The 18713-nt window shown below is 44.6% G+C and overlaps 1 protein-coding gene across 3 annotated transcripts in view; it reads right to left on the reverse strand.

Annotated features, from left to right (window-relative positions):
• Positions 1 to 18713, reverse strand: part of LOC138497955 (serine/threonine-protein phosphatase 6 regulatory ankyrin repeat subunit B-like) — a 759106-nt gene that overhangs the window by 14459 nt on the left and 725934 nt on the right. For 2 of the 3 annotated variants that reach the window (XM_069621714.1, XM_069621712.1), the window contains exons 25-26: positions 8648 to 8854; positions 3545 to 4916 (exon numbers count right to left, since the gene is read on the reverse strand). In XM_069621714.1, coding sequence (XP_069477815.1) covers positions 3545 to 4916; positions 8648 to 8854 — 1579 coding nt within the window. The remainder of the gene's footprint in view (positions 1 to 3544; positions 4917 to 8647; positions 8855 to 18713) is intronic. The other variant, XM_069621713.1, reaches the window with a different exon arrangement.

An 18713-nucleotide genomic window follows, 5' to 3' on the forward strand; every position in this document is an offset into this window, starting at 1 on the left:
ATGGGTTTTAACGCCTGCAAAAAGCAGGCGTTAAAACCTGGGACCTCTTAATCAGGCGTTAAGGGTTAACGGCGCCGACGGCGCCGTTAAACCCTTAACGCCTGACTTGTAATGAGGGCCAATGCCTGGATACAGGGGACACTCTGCTAAAGAGGTGGGCCCTAAGCCTCTATTTTCAGAGGATGGGAAAGAAGTGGTCACGAGGGCTACCTCAGCGGTATCAGGGGTGCCACCCGGGGTAACAGCTCTTACCCCTAACACTTGCGTACTGTGCACCCCTTCACCCAACTGTACGAATCTCTTTCTAAGTTGTGTGTTATTTATATCATCTACATACATGCACACTTCTGTAAATTGTAGTGGGTAACTGAAACATAGTGACACAGCATATTAAAGGCAACATTTTTTAAGAAGCATTCAAAGTGCTTTCGTGGGATATTTCGTCGGCACCCCTAAACTTAAAGTTTGGTAAATGAGGGATTGTGTAGGATAAGTAAGTTGCCTAACACCACAAAGTGTGTCAAAGAACAAAGCCACCACTAAAATCATCACATACTCTAGCCACAGATGTATACTCATACAGTAACATATAGGTACATTTACTACACAACCTTTAAGACTATGGGCCTCATTCTGAGTTGGGCAGTATCCTGGTGCTAATTGCGCTGGGATACCGCCCACCGCAATCAGCATTACTGCAACTCGGTGTGGCGCAATTTGCGCCGGATGCTGAGTTGCAGGGGGTGTGGGGAGGTGGTAAGACCCCATTCCCATGGGTGGCACTACTACCGCCGGCATTAATAGCTCCGGGGGTAATAGTGCCGGCAGTAATAGCTCCGAAAATGGCCTTGAAACTAGTGCATTCACCTCCAGCTCAGAGCTGGCGTTGAATGCCCCGGAACACAGGATTTGGGTGGAGCAGTAAATGCGGTGGTAATAGTGCTACCGCATTTTCCTGCTCCGCCCAACTCATGATGAGGCCCTATCTCTTAATGAGGCGATATACACCGAGGTGGTGGTCCATTCCTGCTGGTAATTTACAGGTCTAAAAGCTGTTCGGGCTCAGGGCTACTACCGGCAGGGTCAGCCTGTCGCCTCGATGTATATTGCCTCAAATCTACCTTCAGTCCAGTGATGCCGTGTCTCAAAGGGTTCAATGTCCCTTTGCCGACAGAAGTTTTTTCGAAGTCATTTTTATTGATGAAATATTTATATTTGGTGGGGTCGTCCCCAAACCCTCCCTTTCCCTTATTTGTATCCCTACTCGAACCCTGCCCTGCCACTTTTATGCCCTTACCCCTTACCCTCCCTATATATGTTGAGTTTTTTCATAGTTATTTTTTCATTAAAAAGACTTCAAAAAAATTCCTGTCAGCAAAACAACACAATACCTCTCAGAGAGGGAGACCGTTTTCAGTTTTGATGATGATGACACTGAATCCACACTCCCTGTCACGGAAGTGGCATGTCGCAGGAATGAAGGTACGTTTTCGATTTGTTATCATTTATGTTAGCACCGAGTGTGCTTACTCACGGGTCCTAAAGGCGGCATGGGAGAGCATGGGGGAGCTACAACCCTCGTCCCGAGCTCTCTGATTGGCTCCACCCAGGCTCCTAATGTTTCCAACATTTGTAGTAACTCTGCCATTATACTATGTTTCAGAGTATGGCCTGCGGGAAACTCCATTTTGTGGTCAATGCATTGCCTCGTGGCCATTGGAGCCCTATGATGCCTCACAAATGTCAGTTGAGTGGGAACTCTATGCTAAAAAACCTCACCCACTTGACAACACCAACCCATGGACATCATCAAAAGGTTGTTCATATGATCCATACAAATAACCCATGGACATCATCAAAAGGTTGGTCATATGATCCATACAAATAACCCATGGACATCATCAAAAGGTTGGTCATATGATCCATACAAATAACCCATGGACATCATCAAAAGGCTGGTCATATGATCCATACAAATAACCCATGGACATCATCAAAAGGTTGTTCATAGGATCCATACAAATAACCCATGGACATCATCAAAAGGTTGGTCATATGATCCATACAAATAACCCATGGACATCATCAAAAGGTTGTTCATAGGATCCATACAAATAACCAATGGACATCATCAAAAGGTTGTTCATATGATCCATACAAATTCGAATGGACAGGTTGTTCATATGATCCATACAAATTCCCATGGACAGGTTGTTCATATGATCCATACAAATAACCCATGGACATCATCAAAAGGTTGTTCATAGGATCCATACAAATAACCCATGGACATCATCAAAAGGTTGTTCATATGATCCATACAATTAACCCATGGACATCATCAAAAGGTTGTTCATATGATCCATACAAATTCGAATGGACAGGTTGTTCATATGATCCATACAAATGCCCATGGACATCATCAAAAGGTTGTTCATATGATCCATACAAATTCGAATGGACAGGTTGTTCATATGATCCATACAATTAACCCATGGACATCTTCAGAAGGTTGGTCATATGATCCATACAAATTCCCTGAAGTTGTTAGAATCTGGTCCGTGAGTAGTGGATGTGGTCTGTAGGCTTACCACATGTACCAATTTGACACAATGTGAGATTTAAGAAGGGCAGTGTGGCTCTGACATTCAAGGCAGGACATTGGTTCATGCTTTAGTTCAATCTCAAATTGATGTTGGCATCGCCCTCGTTGACGACTTTGCTTAAGTCATGCTAGGCCCTGTTAGTGTTGTCACAAGCTATGAAACCCACTTCTTCTATGGATTCTAAGATGATGCACACAATCAAGTGGCAACACACTTCCATTCCGGGGGTGTGCCAATTGTCAACATTGCATCTGCCCACATCAAATGCTTTTGTGTGGACAGATTCACAACTGTGAATCCACCCACCCACAAACTGCAGGCAGGTGCAGAATGGTGGAGGCTCGGCTACAGAATAAACTGCATTATGACGCACAACACCATGTGCTTTGATAGGTGGCAGATCTGAAGCAATTCCCATTGCACCTGGTCTGCCTTGCTTGCAGGCCGGGCGACGGGAAAAGCACAATGCTGTTCAAAATAGAAACAATCACTTGAACGGTACATATGGGTTGGCTGCTGATCCCCTCAATGTGGATCAATGATGCTGTGCATGTTCAAAGGGGAAAGATGGCGTGGAACACATTAGTATGCATTGAGCGATTGGCTCTGTGCTATTGGCTCAGTAGCTAGCCTTTCCTTCAACTATCAAGTATCAAGTCACATTTGTGCATCTCAGAGTTTCAAGTCAATATCTATGGGTGCAGAGGCGGGAGGGAAAAGGGACCCACACCTTTGCACCCACAGATGTTTCCAAGTTGAGCCCTGAGAAAGTTATCCAAACATACCAATACAACAATAAATTAGGAATATCCTTATTTCTAAACAAACATGTAATATGCCTTGTGGAATTGACCATTCACCCATTTGTTGTTGAGATCTTTCAAATACTCCTCAAATTTACCAGACTAGAAGCCTCCCTTACACATTTCTGGAAGTACCTTTGTGCTTGCAAAGTATTTTGATGTAGTAGAACAGGTTGGTGAACAGGTTGAAAGGGGAAGGAGTTCCAGACTTGCGTGTCATCTCTCTGATCAGCGTGGCTCTCCCAAACTTCCATTCCGTGTCGGACTGGGCTTGTATCCTCTGGTATGTGTCACTCATCATGGCAATCAGCAGGTTGATTAGAACAATCAAGGTCACAATCAGATACACTCCGAATACGAAGCGGACAATGACAAAGGTGAACGCTGGTGTCCTCTCAACTGATGGTAAAGACTCTGGCTCCACCAGGCCAAACAGTGAGAAAAACAAAATGACGGTGATGTCAATGGGGTCTTGAATGGAAGACTCATTTTTTGCTCTTATTGTTTCATTAGTCATAGATTGATTTCTCTCTGGTTCTGGGTACACTGGTTGATAGACAGATGACAATTGCATAGTGAAGGCTACATGGAACAGGCCAAGGATAACTGCAAAGCGTGTCAAGTCCTTTATAAGATCCCTAATTATAATAGCCCAAGGACCAAAGAGGTGATGAAAGGTGAGAAACTCAAGGAACTGCACAAAAGAGAGGGTCATAGCCACCCCGAGAAAAATATTCCTGGCAAATAGGCAGTGCAAGCGGTCCATGTCCATGAAAAGGAAAGCAAGCAAATGGCAGATGAAAGCAACGGCGGAAAATCCCAAAACGAACACCCTGATCCATGCGAGCCCAGCCCTCTCTCCCGGATGGGTGAGCTCGGAGACCAGCGTGCCCGAGAGCCAAGCTAAAAGCAGCCATTCGTTCCATTGTGGAACCATATGTCCTTCATAGACCGGATTCAGCGGAGGGTAGACGATGGTAAGAATGAAGAGGATCAGCAGAAAGATGTGAGATGCCAAGTGGCTCATGAACTTCATGATTGGGATTTTGTTGAACCTGTGCTTCAACGGCAGCGAAAAGATGAGCCACACAAGTGGACACACTAAGAAGGAGAAAAACAAGATGGCTATTTTCCAAGTGGTCCATTTAAGGCTTCCATACCAGACCTCTGTCAGGTAAGTCTGTACGGCTGGGTGGGCCACGACATCCTTCTGCTCACACTCGATCAGAGAGTCCAGGATGGTCGCCCCCCTGCTGTTCACAGCTTGCAGAAGGTAGCCTGCGCTTTTGCTTCCGGAGGCCACTGTGAGGAGTTCGGCCGCCATGTTCTCACTGTATTTGGCAGCATTGAGGAGGTCCATGGCCCGTTCCTTCTCTTTCAGGGAAGTGATGTAGAACGCTCGGGAAAGCTTGACTGCTGTGTCCAGCGGGGCAGAGGAGTGGAGGACAAATTCCTCAATGACCTTGTTGTTGTTCAGCTTTCCACAGACCATGAGGTCAAACACAAACTATCAGTAGAAAGACAACAGTTAGTAATCATTGCCTTATTATAATAAAACATTTTATTTTCAAATATGTACTACCGAGCATTTCTGCAATGTTCGCAAATGACATATTGCTTTTTCAACTACTGTAGAATTCTATTTGCTCATGAGCCCATAAATTACTCTTTAATGAAAGATGTGTTTAAATGACCCAAGCTAACTATCCTGTCCTAACTTATTTTTGTAAATATGCCATAACTGCTGAATGTTTTTCATATGAACAAAGTTAACTTCAAGCTTAAATGTAAATTTAAATTAAAAAATTTAAAATAAATCAGCTTTTACATTTATGTACAAAATGAAGCTATGCACAAATTAAGATAATTTTGAATGACAATACAACTATAGAAAATGTTAATAATCACCAACCTCCCCCAAAATTTGTATTCAATGAATTAAAACTCGGCAATGATATCCAAGATAATTTGGTACAGGCCAATGGAGCAGACCTTCTGGGAATTGTAGGACATTGTGGATGTTTTTGGGCACTTTTTACCTTAACATTGTATTCCAGATTCCAAACAGTGTAGACTCACAAAAATATCAAAACGTTTTTAAAGTATTTTAGAAATATTATGATTAAACATCATCATAATTAATTATATGATTAAGAGAACATGGTTTTAAATCATTACATTTAAGTTGTGACATTGTACATGTTTTAATTTTATTAATCTGAACTTAGTTTTTTTTCAGTTTCAAATTTCATCATTAAAGTATCTATTCATATTTTGTAATGTTTGATAAAAAATTGCCTTGTTTTCAGTTTGTATTTATTTATTTATATATTTATATACCGGGAAGAGCAATGCTCTTTTCATTGCAAAGGAATGTACAATAGATAAGATATCAGATTTGATGGGAAGCAGTGAGCTTCTTACAATGGGGTGAGTTTGAGTGACATTCTGACCAGGCTCTGCTGGGGAGCAAATGGAACAGTCACCTGGTACAAGACACGTGTGGACATACATAAATTAAGGACAATCAACATTAGACAGTTTTAAGTGCGGGTATGCAGTACAGTCAGCTATGTTAGGTATGCGATCATGATGGATGAAGTGTTAGAGTGGAGGTAGAGAAAGTGAGGGACAGAGGCAGGTTAGAGGTCAGGGGAAAATGTTATCTCGAAGACAAATGAGAGGTAGGTTAAGATGATTCGTCAGAGGTGAGCAGTTAGGCTTTAAATTTGGCTTCGAACAAATCGGTGTGGGCTGTTTCTCGGATATCTGTGGGAAGAATATTCCATGCAAGTGGAGCAAGAAGAGAGAAAGGTCAAAAGTGAGAGAAAGCACAGGGAGGGCGAGGAGTCACAATGGTAGTCGAGGAGGCAGAGCAGAGCTTTCAAGAAGGCTTGTACAGTTGGATAGAGGGGGATAAATACAGTGGTGCCTTACCATGGATAGAAGTGTGCACCATGAGAAGACATTTTAATGTGGCCCTGTTTTGCATCAACAGCCATCCAGCCTGGTGGCAGTACGAGGAAGTAGGTGTGAAGTGAGAGAGTTCAAAGTGAGTCTAGGTAGCAAAGTTAACGATCTTGTCGAGAGGACAGAAAGCATAGTTGCAGAGACCAAAGAGGATGCTGGCACAGTAGTCCTGTTTAGAGAAGACAAGAGTGGTTAATACATGCTTGGTGGCATTGAAAGGACGGTGCCTGATGTTCCTAATGTTTTGGAGGTTGAGGTGAGACACTGTTGCAGTTTTGAAGATGAAAGTAGAGATGGTGTGAGAAGAGTCATAGATGACACAGAGGTTTCCAGCTGAAGAGGATTAGGGGAGGGTTTCAGGTGGGAACTGGATACCCACGGGACGAGGTGAGAGAGACTATTTGGCAGGGAAGAAGAGCACCTCTGTTTTGGAAAGGTTTAACATCGGATGCAAAGCCAGCCAATAATTAATGGTAGAGACACAGTTGGAAATCTTCAAACAACGATCAGAGGAAAGTTCAGGAAAAGAGAAGAAGATTTGGGTGTTGTCCGCAAAGAGTTGGTAGGAGAACCCAAAGGAGGAGATTAGTGCCCCAAGAGCAGAGGTGTAGAGTGTAAAAAGGAGTGGACCAAAGACAGAGCCTTGTTGAACACCAACAGTTAGAGTGAGTTGAGAGATGCTGTTGTTCCAGGTGACAGAGAATTGGCGTTTTGCTTGGAGTGACACAGGGCAGACTCAGATGAGTCCCTTGCTTTTTTAGGACAGGGATGGCCGTGGCCATATTGAAAATAGAGGGAAAGCAAGCAGAGCTGAAGGACAGGATGAAGAGTTTAATAAGGTAAGAGGGGTTAGCCTTCATCAATAGAGATAGGACTTCTTCAGTATTATTGTGACTAAAGTGGGAGATAGAGGCAGATGATGGTAGCGTAGGCTGAGTGTAGAATGTAGTAGGAGGGGTGAGAGGAAGGTCAGGAGATAGTCTCTAATTTTGGAGATGTTTTCAGCAAAGTATTCAGCTAGGCTTAGCTGTGAGAGTGGATTTGATAGTCATATGTTTAGGAGGAGTGTGGAATGAGTTTAGCATGCCCTGTAGCCATTGAGGATTGTTTGAGTGAGAGTTGATGAGGGTGAAGAGGAATTCCCTTTTCATCTCTCAAGAGAGGACTTGAGATAGTTCAGGGCAGAGCGGTAGAGTTTCTGGTCATCATACAAATGGGTGCGCCTCCATTTTTGCAGCAGCCTACGCATGTCTGTGCAGAGACAGAATATGAATGGGGAGGACTATGGTTGAGTAGCTCAGACTGATGGTTGAACGTTAGCAGTGGGAAGTGAGAAGAGAATGAGTCATACAGTAGGGATTGGAAGCTGGAGAAGGGAGTGATGGTGGAAGAGGCGTCAGGTGTGAAGGAGGTGAGTGAGAACTGTAGGTCAGAGAGAAAGGGAGTGGGGACATAAATATTAGTGTCCGAGAGAAGTGTAGATGAGTATGAGATCCAAAATGTTACCCCTGGTGTGGGTTGATAGGTTATGGATAGAGTGGTTGGAGGGGGAAGGTTAATGTACCTTAAAAGAATTAAGTGATGTTTAGTGCAAAGTGAATCAAGGAGTTGCCCAAGTTCATTAGAAAATGGTTCAGTAGGACCAGGAGGGTGACAGATGGAGATGATGTGAACCAAGTGAGGTGGAGCAATAGTGGATATGGGGAATTCAAATTCTAATTATATGGTTTTCTCGTGCATATTTTGGAGCATGATATTTTGGAACATGATTTCTCTTCAAGAACTTGCTCCCCCTCATCATCCAGGACCTCACCCTTGTTTTCCCCAGATACTGGACTCTTGGGATCATTCTGTGCCAACCTCCCTATTCGATGTCCGCACTGCCTTGCCCACTGCCCACTGCCCATGGTCGGTGCAAGCTTTCAACTCCTCCTGTATAGACCCCATGCCGAGCTACCCACTTCTTCTGACCACTGCCACTGTACCCACTTCTGTGTTAACCCCCCCAGTTTCTACAGATTGTACCTGATGATAGCCCACTGTTGCCGGCGTCTCCGGTTTGTCAACCCTTTACCCTTCATTGCTCCGTCCCTGATTGGTCCCTGCTCCTATGCAACATCCTGTGTTACTAACTCCCCCATTTTTGTGTTTTCCCCAATTACTGTGTAAAGCATTATGTTGCTTTCGAGAGCTAGATGCGTGCTCAAAAATAAAAAATACAATATGATGCAATTCGCAAGCCTTAATTCCCAACCCAGAATTTCTAACCTTTCTGTCTTCTGTAAGTTTTATAGTGTTGGGATTTTTCTTCAGCAGAAAGCTCACCACATCCTGATGGTTGTCGGCAGCCGCATACTGGATTGCCGTCTTTCCTTCCTTACACTCCAGTGTTGGATTTGCACCACTTTCCACCAGGAATCTCACCGTGTCCAAGAAACCTGATTTTGCAGCAAAGTGCAATGGGCCCCAACCATTCTGTGAAGACACGATAATTCATCAAAAAGGAATTTGCAATTCACACACATTAATTTGGTCGTGCACAGCTTAATCCATGTGTAAAACAAGGCATGTGGGTTTTGAAAAAGGGATGTAGGTCAAGTGATCATTTCATTTTTGATCAAATCTTTTATCCTCACATTTTTCTGCGCGGAGTTGATCAACATTCTACTAAAGCCACTGTTGCTTCATGTGTGTCTCCCATTCAGACTTAAGATTGTGACATATGTGTACAATACATATTGAATGCTAATTTTAGGGAAACCTATTCACCCGATCGAGAAATGCTTGTACCCACTTCCAAGTGCCAACTGTGCTCCCAAGTAGATAAAAACCTGACAGTGTGTTTCTTCTTCCCACTCACAGGATTTTCAAGTATGGGCGTGCCAGGGTAGTTGTTGCTGCACCTCCGAGGGCATCATTGCTTCACAGAAGGGTAGAGAAGGGTTGGAAGTTTTGCAGCAGTTTCCCCTACTGATGGTTTCCCTACTGGAAGCCAAGAGCAAGAGAAAAAGCAACATCTGAAATGACGTCCCAAAGCAGACACCTTTGCGGATGGCCTGAGCATTTGCATGTTATGTTACATTTCCAACTGAAACACTGGTGATTTGTAAAAAAAACATTGGCAGTGACAGGCATTTTAATAACCTGTCACTAGGATGCACACCCATCACCCGTGTGTGCTAAGGGGCAATGAATGTAGAATAGGGGTCCTTCCTCTCCCCCTACCACTCTCTCTATGTGCGGTGTCCCCCAGGGATCTAACCTATCCCTGTGGTTTTTCAATGGCTACATGGCCCCCTTGGCCAGTATGATAGCCACCTTCACCTACAACTTTCAGTGTTATGCGGATGACACACAGCTCTCCTTCAGGCTACACTCAGCCTCTTCCTCTTCCTCACTCATACCTGATTGTCTGTCCACAGTTCAGCCGTGGTGTGCTACAAACGACCTATGCCTCAATGCCAGGAAGATAGAGATTGTCCTCATTGGAAACCCTGCTCCCACCTTCCCTCTTTCTCTTTGGTTGGCCTTGCTTGGCCCTGCGCCTCCACCTATAATGAGGCAAAAATTCTGGGGGGAATCTTCACTCCACTCTATCCTTCTCATCTCACATCATAGCAATCTTTAAAAAGTCCCACTACCAACTGCACCTTCTCATAGGTATTCTACCTTTTCTCACCTTCTTCCAGAGGCTCACCGTCTCCAGAGCCTTGGTCCTCTCTATGCTGGAATACAGCAACAGCCTCTTTCTCAACCTGCCCTCTTCTTTCCTCCATCCTCTTCAAATCCTCCAGAACAGACTTATCCTTGGCCTCAAGCACAGGCACTGAATCTCTCCAGTGCTGAAATCCCTTCACTGGCTCCCTGTGGCTGCAAGAATTAAGTTCAACACCCTTTGCATTGTCCACAAGGCTTTCTGGTACCTGGGCCCACTCTATCTGCTACTCTCTCTTCCTAAATACTCACCTTCCCGAGCCCTCCACTCATCTTCCAACTCTCTGCGGGTGAGCCGCCTCTCCAAGCACAGACTTGGGGGAGATCTTTATCCACTACAGGTGCCTCCCTCTGGAACAGCCTCCCTGCCTCTCTCCGTCTTGAGCCGGAACTCAAGTTCCAGAAACTCCTCGTGACTTTCCTCTCCGCCTCCTCCTTCTCGCTTTCCCTCCCCTGCTAACCACCTCTTTCTGCTCTCTTGCTCTCTCTCCTCTACTTCTGCTCAGTTTGCTGTCTGTCTGCCTGGTGCACCTTCAGAGCCTCACTGGTCCTAAGCTTCCTCGCCAGTCTCCTGCACTTACATCCGGGCCTTGCACTTGCTGCAGCACTATTGCAAGTCGGTTACGACCCATCAGAGTGGTATCTCGCTGCACTTAACCCATGTTCTGATGGGACTGGCGTACTTGGTCCCTGTTGCCTGCCTCCCCCACGCACTCCACTTTCTGTTCACCTGCATAATCTGAATGTACCATGCCTAGTAAGATCGTTTGTCTTGTGTTCCCTATGTCTTCCCCTCCCATGCATGGTTGCACTTTGAAACACTTTTGTTTAAGCACATAATAAATAAACAATCGAACAATCAATCAAGGTGCTGGCTACTAGCATATACCTTAGAAATGCATCATGAAGGGGTTCCTTAGAATTGCAGTCAGTCCCTGCCCTGCACTCAAGTATCCTCTGTGAATCAGGGAACGTGTGTGAGGGTGGCAGTTCTTGCATTCTGCAGCTGCTGCCTTCTGTGAATAGCCATATATGAGCCTGATTCATGGAGCTTTTAGTGCGGTGCAAAGTGACTTTGCACTGCCAACAAACATCCTGATTCACAGAGCAGTGCAAAAATGTATTTTTGCTGTGCAGGGTCACTCTGCATAAGCGCAAAGTGACATTGTACTGCCAACAAACACCATGATTCACAGAACGGTGCAAAGTGTATTTTTGCAGTGCAAAGAGATTCTGCACTAGCGCAAAGAGACATTGCAATGCCAACAAACACCCTGCTTTGTAGAGCAGGGCAAAGGGTATTTTTGCAGTGCAAAGTGACTTTGCACTGACATTGCACTGGTGCAAAGTTACTTTGCACTGCAAAAATAAATGCTGCACTGCTTTGTGAATCAGGTTGTTTTTTGGCAGTGCAAAGTCACTTTGCACCGCGCTACAAATTCCATGACTCAGGCTCCATGTGTCTTCATCCACCAGTGCATGCCTCTGGCTCATCTCCTAATTGTCATTGCACAGAACACTAGAAAGCCTTGGTGGAAGACCCATGAGGACTCATGTCTGCATGTTCAAGCAGAAAAGCACTGCACAGTTTTTCCCATGTTGAAAGTTTTGTCCCAGCATTTTGAGGATAAGGAAAGGCTATAATGAACATCTGTAGGTACTCCAGTAAATTATATTAATTTACTCACTCTGCTGGTCTACAATGTACTTTCCCATTACAACTCATTAACAACATTGGACGCAATTCAGAAAACTATTCGGGTGCCATTGAAGGGGCTGTGCAGGCACACTACCTTCGCATATGCCCAAAAACCTTTGCATGAAATTCACAAAAAGCATCTGAATGTGTGCATTGTAGATGGGCAAAATGAGAGGCTGACCCCTCTGCGCAATGGTATGCATCGGGAACCTGTTCTGCAAATTAGATGCACTTTGCAATGCCTAGATAGAAAGACATTTCCCTGCGCTTGTTTGAAACAGGTGCAGAGGGAAGCACATTGCATGAGGGGTTATGTCTGACCCTTCCATGCATTCCTTTGAATAGGGCTAGCCATTCTTTCTTTTTTATGCATTTCGCAATGACAGGCACTTGTTGATTTTATTAACTGGGGGGGGGGGGATTAAATATTTCCCAGGAATGAGTGTGAGCAACCAAGCATAACAAGGAAACCTGAACCAAGAGGTCATATGGGATCCCCCCATGAATTTCATTTACACAATGTGAAAATATGATTAAAAGCCCTAGAATGTACTAGGGTAATACACTAAAAAAGCCAATGGATGCCAGGCCACCAACCGTACACCCAAGCGTTCTCCAGTGCATTTACACGATACCAGCAATATGTGGTACTGTATGGCAGATTGTTAGACCACATACAAGGAATGTACAGAATGCAAGATGTCCTGTATGTAAACCTGGGTAGAAGATTCCCTAAGCCCTTTTTCTCTGCTATCCTCTGCTTTTAACTGTGAAATCCATGTGAAAAGGAAGTGTGGTGAGTATTGGGGGCAGACACACTTTTTGCAGCACTTCCGTGTGGAAGAGGGGGACGAAGGCCATGCAGTATCCCCTCCATGATTCCAAAGGGAATGTTTTCCTGTATTCAACCGGGATGGGCTCCTTGCCGCTTCCATAAAGTGTACTCACCTCTGCTTCCTAGTGGGTTTAAAGTAAGTAGGTGGAATTCCAAATGTTGTCCAAAGTTCAAGCCGCCATAAATAGGCTTCAATGACCCCACCGGCAAACGAGCCAAAGCCATCACAATCGTCCTTAATGAGCTAAACATTCAACAATTGGTCAACTCGCCTACGCACAACAAGGGCCGCACACTCGACTGGATCGGAAACCCAAACACGAACCTATTCATATCTACCATCAGCCCGCTTCCTTTGACCGACCACTCGCTGATTACATTCTGTATTCCTCTCACACACCCACGTGCCACCCATCCTCCTATCACCACCAACAGTAGATACCGACCCACTTGCAAACTCACAGAAACAACATCACTAAACTTCTAGTGCCACCTACAAACCCTACAAACCCCCAGGTTCATGTACACTCTTACAACGCTACCCTAACACAGGCCCTTGACTTGCTACTCCCACTCAAAACAAACACTAACAAAGCTAGATGCCAAAACACCTGGTTCATGGAACAACTCCATTCCCTCTGCAGACCCAAACATGCCCATGATCACACTTGGAGAGAATGCCCTACAGCAGAAAACAAAGCTTTAACAATCTCAGCAAATGCCTACAAGAACGCAATCATCACAACCAAATTTGAATCCTAAAACACTAGGATCTCAGTAGCAAGCTCCAATGCCAAAGGACGCTTCTATATACTCAAAGAGCTCAAAACCCCCAGTCCAACCTGTGCCCCACCTCCCCATAGACAAAGCCTGGTGCACTCCAACACCCCGTACTAACGTACCTTCACATCCCACACCCACCACCCCATTCAGCTTCTCACCAGTTAACAGAGAGGACGTCTACAACGTAATCAAAGCCCTCAAGCCATCATGCTGCAACGGTGATATCTGCCCAGCACCCATTGTCAAGTAATGTGGTAAAACAATTGCACCAACTATCGCCAACTTCATCAACACCTCCTTCAACTCATGCAAAGTTCCGTCCAACGTCAAGGAAGCATGGATTACACTACTTCTAAAAAAAAGCCTGCTTGTCCCCACCATCCCCCACCAACTACTGTACAATCACCACCGTCCGTTTCCTACTCAAAGTGCTAGACTGCACTGCATAATTACAAATCCAATTTTATATCGAGCATAACAAACTTCATGGCACTTGACAATCAGGGGTTAGACCCCATCAAAGCACATAATCAGCTCTAATAGATTTAAAAATCCAACTCAATTACATCCTCTGCTGACATCTAAAAACAACATTCCACTTCACACCAGAAGCTACTAACTGGGCCAAATGCTTTCTAAATGCCACTAATCCAGAGTCGCCATTTGTAATGAAGCTCCCATTCAGTGTTCCTCAAGGATCCTGCATTTCTCCCACCCTATACAACATATACACCAAATCATTATACGACCAACTAGATAGCTGGCACATTCCTTACACAAAATGTGCTGATGATATGCAAATTCTGCTAAAACTCACAGGCAACTATGCCCAAGACACGAACTACATTAGCCAAGTCTACAGCATTGTACATAACTGGATGGCCAACCATCAATGCATCCTCAACGATGACAATACAGAGTTACTCATCTTCGGCTCCCCACACAGTCTCAAAATCCTTGATCCAGACTACGCCACTTTCACAATCGATGGAAACCCCATCCCAGTAGCTGCACAATTAAAAAGCCTAGGAGTCTACCTTGATGCTGAGCTCAATATGCACAAACACATCAAGGCCCTCACTTCCTCGACTTCCTAAACAACGAAACTGATCAACTTCAGCAAAAAATTCCTTCCACCAAGCAATTGCCTGACGCTCACCAGAGCCATCATAGGCATCAAGTTAGATTGCTGTATCGGTTTAGAAGGTAACATGAATAATGTGCCTGTGCGACACTCTGCGATGCATTTGATCTATCTAAAGATCATATAGCTATCCTGGCAGCAGTGACCTAACCGAGACTGATATTCACTTTAGTCAATCAGAGTACACAAATCAAACAAATTGGTTTCGTGTATTGCACCAAGATTATAGAAACTCAAAACCAGACAGTTAAGTTAAAAGTAGATTTATTAGTTGTCAATCTAGATTAATTGGGTACAGGACCTCCGTGCTATGCCGTGCTAGGCCAACTTTTCTTTTGGAGAGTTTGAACACAGACATGCTACAACTCATACTGTTTTATCCAAGAATGTTGTGAAATGGCTACGATACGGATGATGTGCTAATTATATGGAAAGAAAGTGCTATACAATTTGATGAATACTGTGATTATTTAAATGCAAACAACTATGGACTAAGTTTCACAGTAGAAAAAAGTAAAGAAAAGATAAACTATCTTGATCAATGTATCTATATTAAAGGGGATACAATACAAATCAGAACATTCTGTAAAAAGACTGAGGCCAAAACAACGCTACATGCTGAGAGCTTACACCTACAAAGTACCATAGACAACATACCTATTGGTGAATTTACAAGAGCTAGGAGGAATTGCAGCATGGATGTGGCATACCAAAAGGAATGTGAGACTATCAAAAACATATTCCTAAACATATGCTTATGTTGGACCCCGATCTAAAGGATCACACCCAGGAAAACCTCATATCATATATACCAGGTCCCCAGAACTTGGAACGAAATTGAGCTCCAGTTAATTGAATAACAAGAAACAGGGAGGATACACAAGCATAACAGGAAAACCAATAGCGGCATTCTACAAATGTTCGAGCTGTAGCATGCGCAGACATGCACTTAACAATGTACAATCACATACTACCAAATATGGCCGCGTTTTAAACATTAGTGACTTCATAAACTGCAGGATAAAATATGTGGTATATATCATTGTGTTCATTTGTAACAAACTGTACGTGGGAAGCACCATAAGGGAACTAAGAAAAAGAATAAGGGAGCACTTGCATAGCTTAACCACACCTGAAAAGAAGACAGCTCTGGCAGAACACTGGAACTCAAAACACCCTGGAGAAAAGAAGGACAATGTGAAGTTCTTTGGCATAAAACAAATCAGAACAGACTGGGAGACAGAGAGAAAATCCTACATCAGAAGACGCCAAGGGGGTGTTGCCAGCAGGGATGTGTGAAGGACGCAGTTGTCCGGAGCTCCTCAGCAGATCCGACAAAGAGACGCTTTTCTGGCATCCAGATGGTGAAAGGCAAGTTAGGGAAGAACACAGAACATGCTGTAGAACCTGGAGAGGCTGTCCGAATAAATGAAGGGAGCATTCCATTGCTGCTGTCAAACAGGAAGAAATCGAAAGACTGGCACCAATCGGGTTCAAAATGGCAGACGCTGTCTACACGCTCTGATTAATTGCACATTAATTGCAGATCGACCCGAGGGGGACAAAAAGAAGAAGAGGTGGATGAGATAACGAGGATCTGGGGGCTCAGATCTTACATTGCTTGTGGTGCTTTGTGCGGGGAAACTGACGCTGAACCCGAGAACATGAAGGGAGGAATGCTCAGTATCGGAGGGGGCGCCCTGACCCAGCAGAAGGTAAGACGATTTGCCCGAGATCAGCACCGTGGTGCCTCCTTCATGTGAGAAAAAGGGAGTGATCCCATCGACTAAAACAACAAGGGCGAGTGGAGGCAAGACCGCAGACCAGCCAGAGGGAGTGACACTGAATGTTCGAACACACGCAGAAGGTGCACTGAAGACTTCAAAGCCTCTCATATAAAGCAGGAGGGCACCACGCTAAAGATTCCATGACTCAGGCTCCATGTTTCTTCCTCCACCAGTGCATGCCTCTGGCTCATCTCCTAATTGTCATTACACAGAACAGAGAGGGGGGAGGGGAGAGAGTTCAAGAAAGGATCAGTCACACTGGCAATTTATCCGGAGTATACCCTACAGGTTCAAAGAAGAAAAGGTCAATTTATCCCGATGAAAGAAAGGCTCTGATTACAAGCTATAAAATAGATGTTGCTGTAACACCTAGGGGGGAAGGCTGTGTTCTTTGACAACCCTGAAGAGTTCAATGAGTGGATGGACGCGAATGGTATGAAGCTGATGACATGACAACGTATGGGAACGGAATGTCACACCAAGAGAGAAGCCTGAGATGCAGAAATACCACAGAGCGCTATAGCTAAGGGACTCCGATTGAAGAAGCTGTACAGTTAAAGGATTTTTTCTTCTTTTTTTGTTATTGTTCTCCCCGTTTACTCCCAGGACCTCAGCAAAGGGGTTAATGGACTAAGGACACTGGTCTGTATGCATAGTTTATGCTTCCAGTTGGCTGCTACTTCCCTTTGGATGTATTGGTAGATACCAGTACCTAGTAGTTCCTAGTTCCTAGTAGTGTAGGACTAATTGGGTATTATGCCTCTACAGAAAAACTCTGATGGGTGGTTTGCTAGAGCTCAGTTTAGGTTGTTTTGGTTACTACATGGGTTGATATCAGATACTAATGACAGTCGGAGGTTCAGGGCAGGTATAGGAGGTTGTGAAAGGGGGGCCTTAATAGGCTTACATAAGGGAGGTGCAACCGTGGAAGAGCCGAGGAAACTGAAATGGCAGAAGTGCTGAAATGCTTGTCCTGGAATGTCCGGGGACCGAATGATTTATGTTAAACGGGTCAGGGTGGCGTCATACATGAGGCAGAAATGCTGCAGGAAACGCACCTCACAGTAGCAAGGCAGGCTAAGATCGTATATAAATGGGGAGGGAAAGGGTATGGGTCAGTCTACTCCAGTTACGCGAGAGGTGTGCTCATTTGGATTGCTACAACTGTCCCCTTCCAAAAGGTAGATGTCTGCGCAGACACTGAGGGCAGGATGGTGTTAATATATGGCAATCAGGGCAAGGTATATGTGTGCCTGATTAATATATACGCTCCCAACTAAGGCACAACCACTTTTTCTGGCTCCTTATACAAAAGGCTATGGCCCTACAGAGGGCTGAAGTGGATCCGGGGGGGGGGTATTTCAATTGCACTTTTATTTATTATTCATGCACACACAAACTATACACACGTATTGATTATGTTTTCAAGGGGAACTTGTAACCGCCTTGTACAAAGGTAGGACACTCCCAGATCACTCCCCTCTGCTCATTTAAAGGGTATTGAGCAGTAATCTAAGCCCTAGTACCTACATGGAGGCTGAGGGCAGAGACCCTATGGGATGGACCATTCCTAGAAAACTTAGCGCAACAAATAGAAGAATACTTTACTATTACTGAATGGAGCGTATGCAATAAAGGGACCCTATGGGATGCTTTCAAACTAGTAAGAAGAACCGCTAAAGCTAAGTCTGGAGGGATCAGAAGAGAGATAGTACAATGTTTAGCAGACACAGATGAGGAAATTAAAGTACAGGAGAGCAACCCCACAAGGACTGAGAAGTCTGAGAAAAACCTAATTAAAATAAGGCAAGAGTGCCTGGAACATTGAGAAAGGTTGAGAAGATATAGCTACGTCAAATATACAGATCAGTTACAAAACCAACGGGATAAGCTGGGCAGGAAGTTGGCGTGGTTGTGTAGGAGTGCCGATAGCCGGGAGGGGATCACAAGTGATACTATGGGTTAGGAGATTACAGAAACCCTGACAGACAGAGGCCTGCCAACCCTAGGCATGGAGCAGCCAGTGGAGCTGGAAGCTTCATTCATAAATGAGGAAGTGAGGGAAGTTATCGCCACATTACCTATGGGGAAGATGCCAGGTGGGGGCAGCCTTTCACCAGAGTTCTACAAAGAACTCATCGAGGAAATAACCCCAAGGTTGCTCCAAACCTTCAAAGAGGCATACAAAGAAGGTAGTCTGCCTAAAAGTATGGAAGAGTGCATTATAATTCCAATATTAAAGCCGGGAAAAGAGGGGAAATATTGTGGGTCATATGGCCCGATATCCCTGATTAATCAGGACAAAAAAAAACTAATGGTGGTCTTGGTGACCAGACTTAGAAAGGTGATAGGGCAGTTGATCCAGCTGGATC

This window comes from Ambystoma mexicanum, chromosome 5q (assembly GCF_040938575.1).
Source record: "Ambystoma mexicanum isolate Mex_15411 chromosome 5q, UKY_AmexF1_1, whole genome shotgun sequence".
Classification (NCBI taxonomy): Eukaryota; Metazoa; Chordata; class Amphibia; order Caudata; family Ambystomatidae; genus Ambystoma; species Ambystoma mexicanum.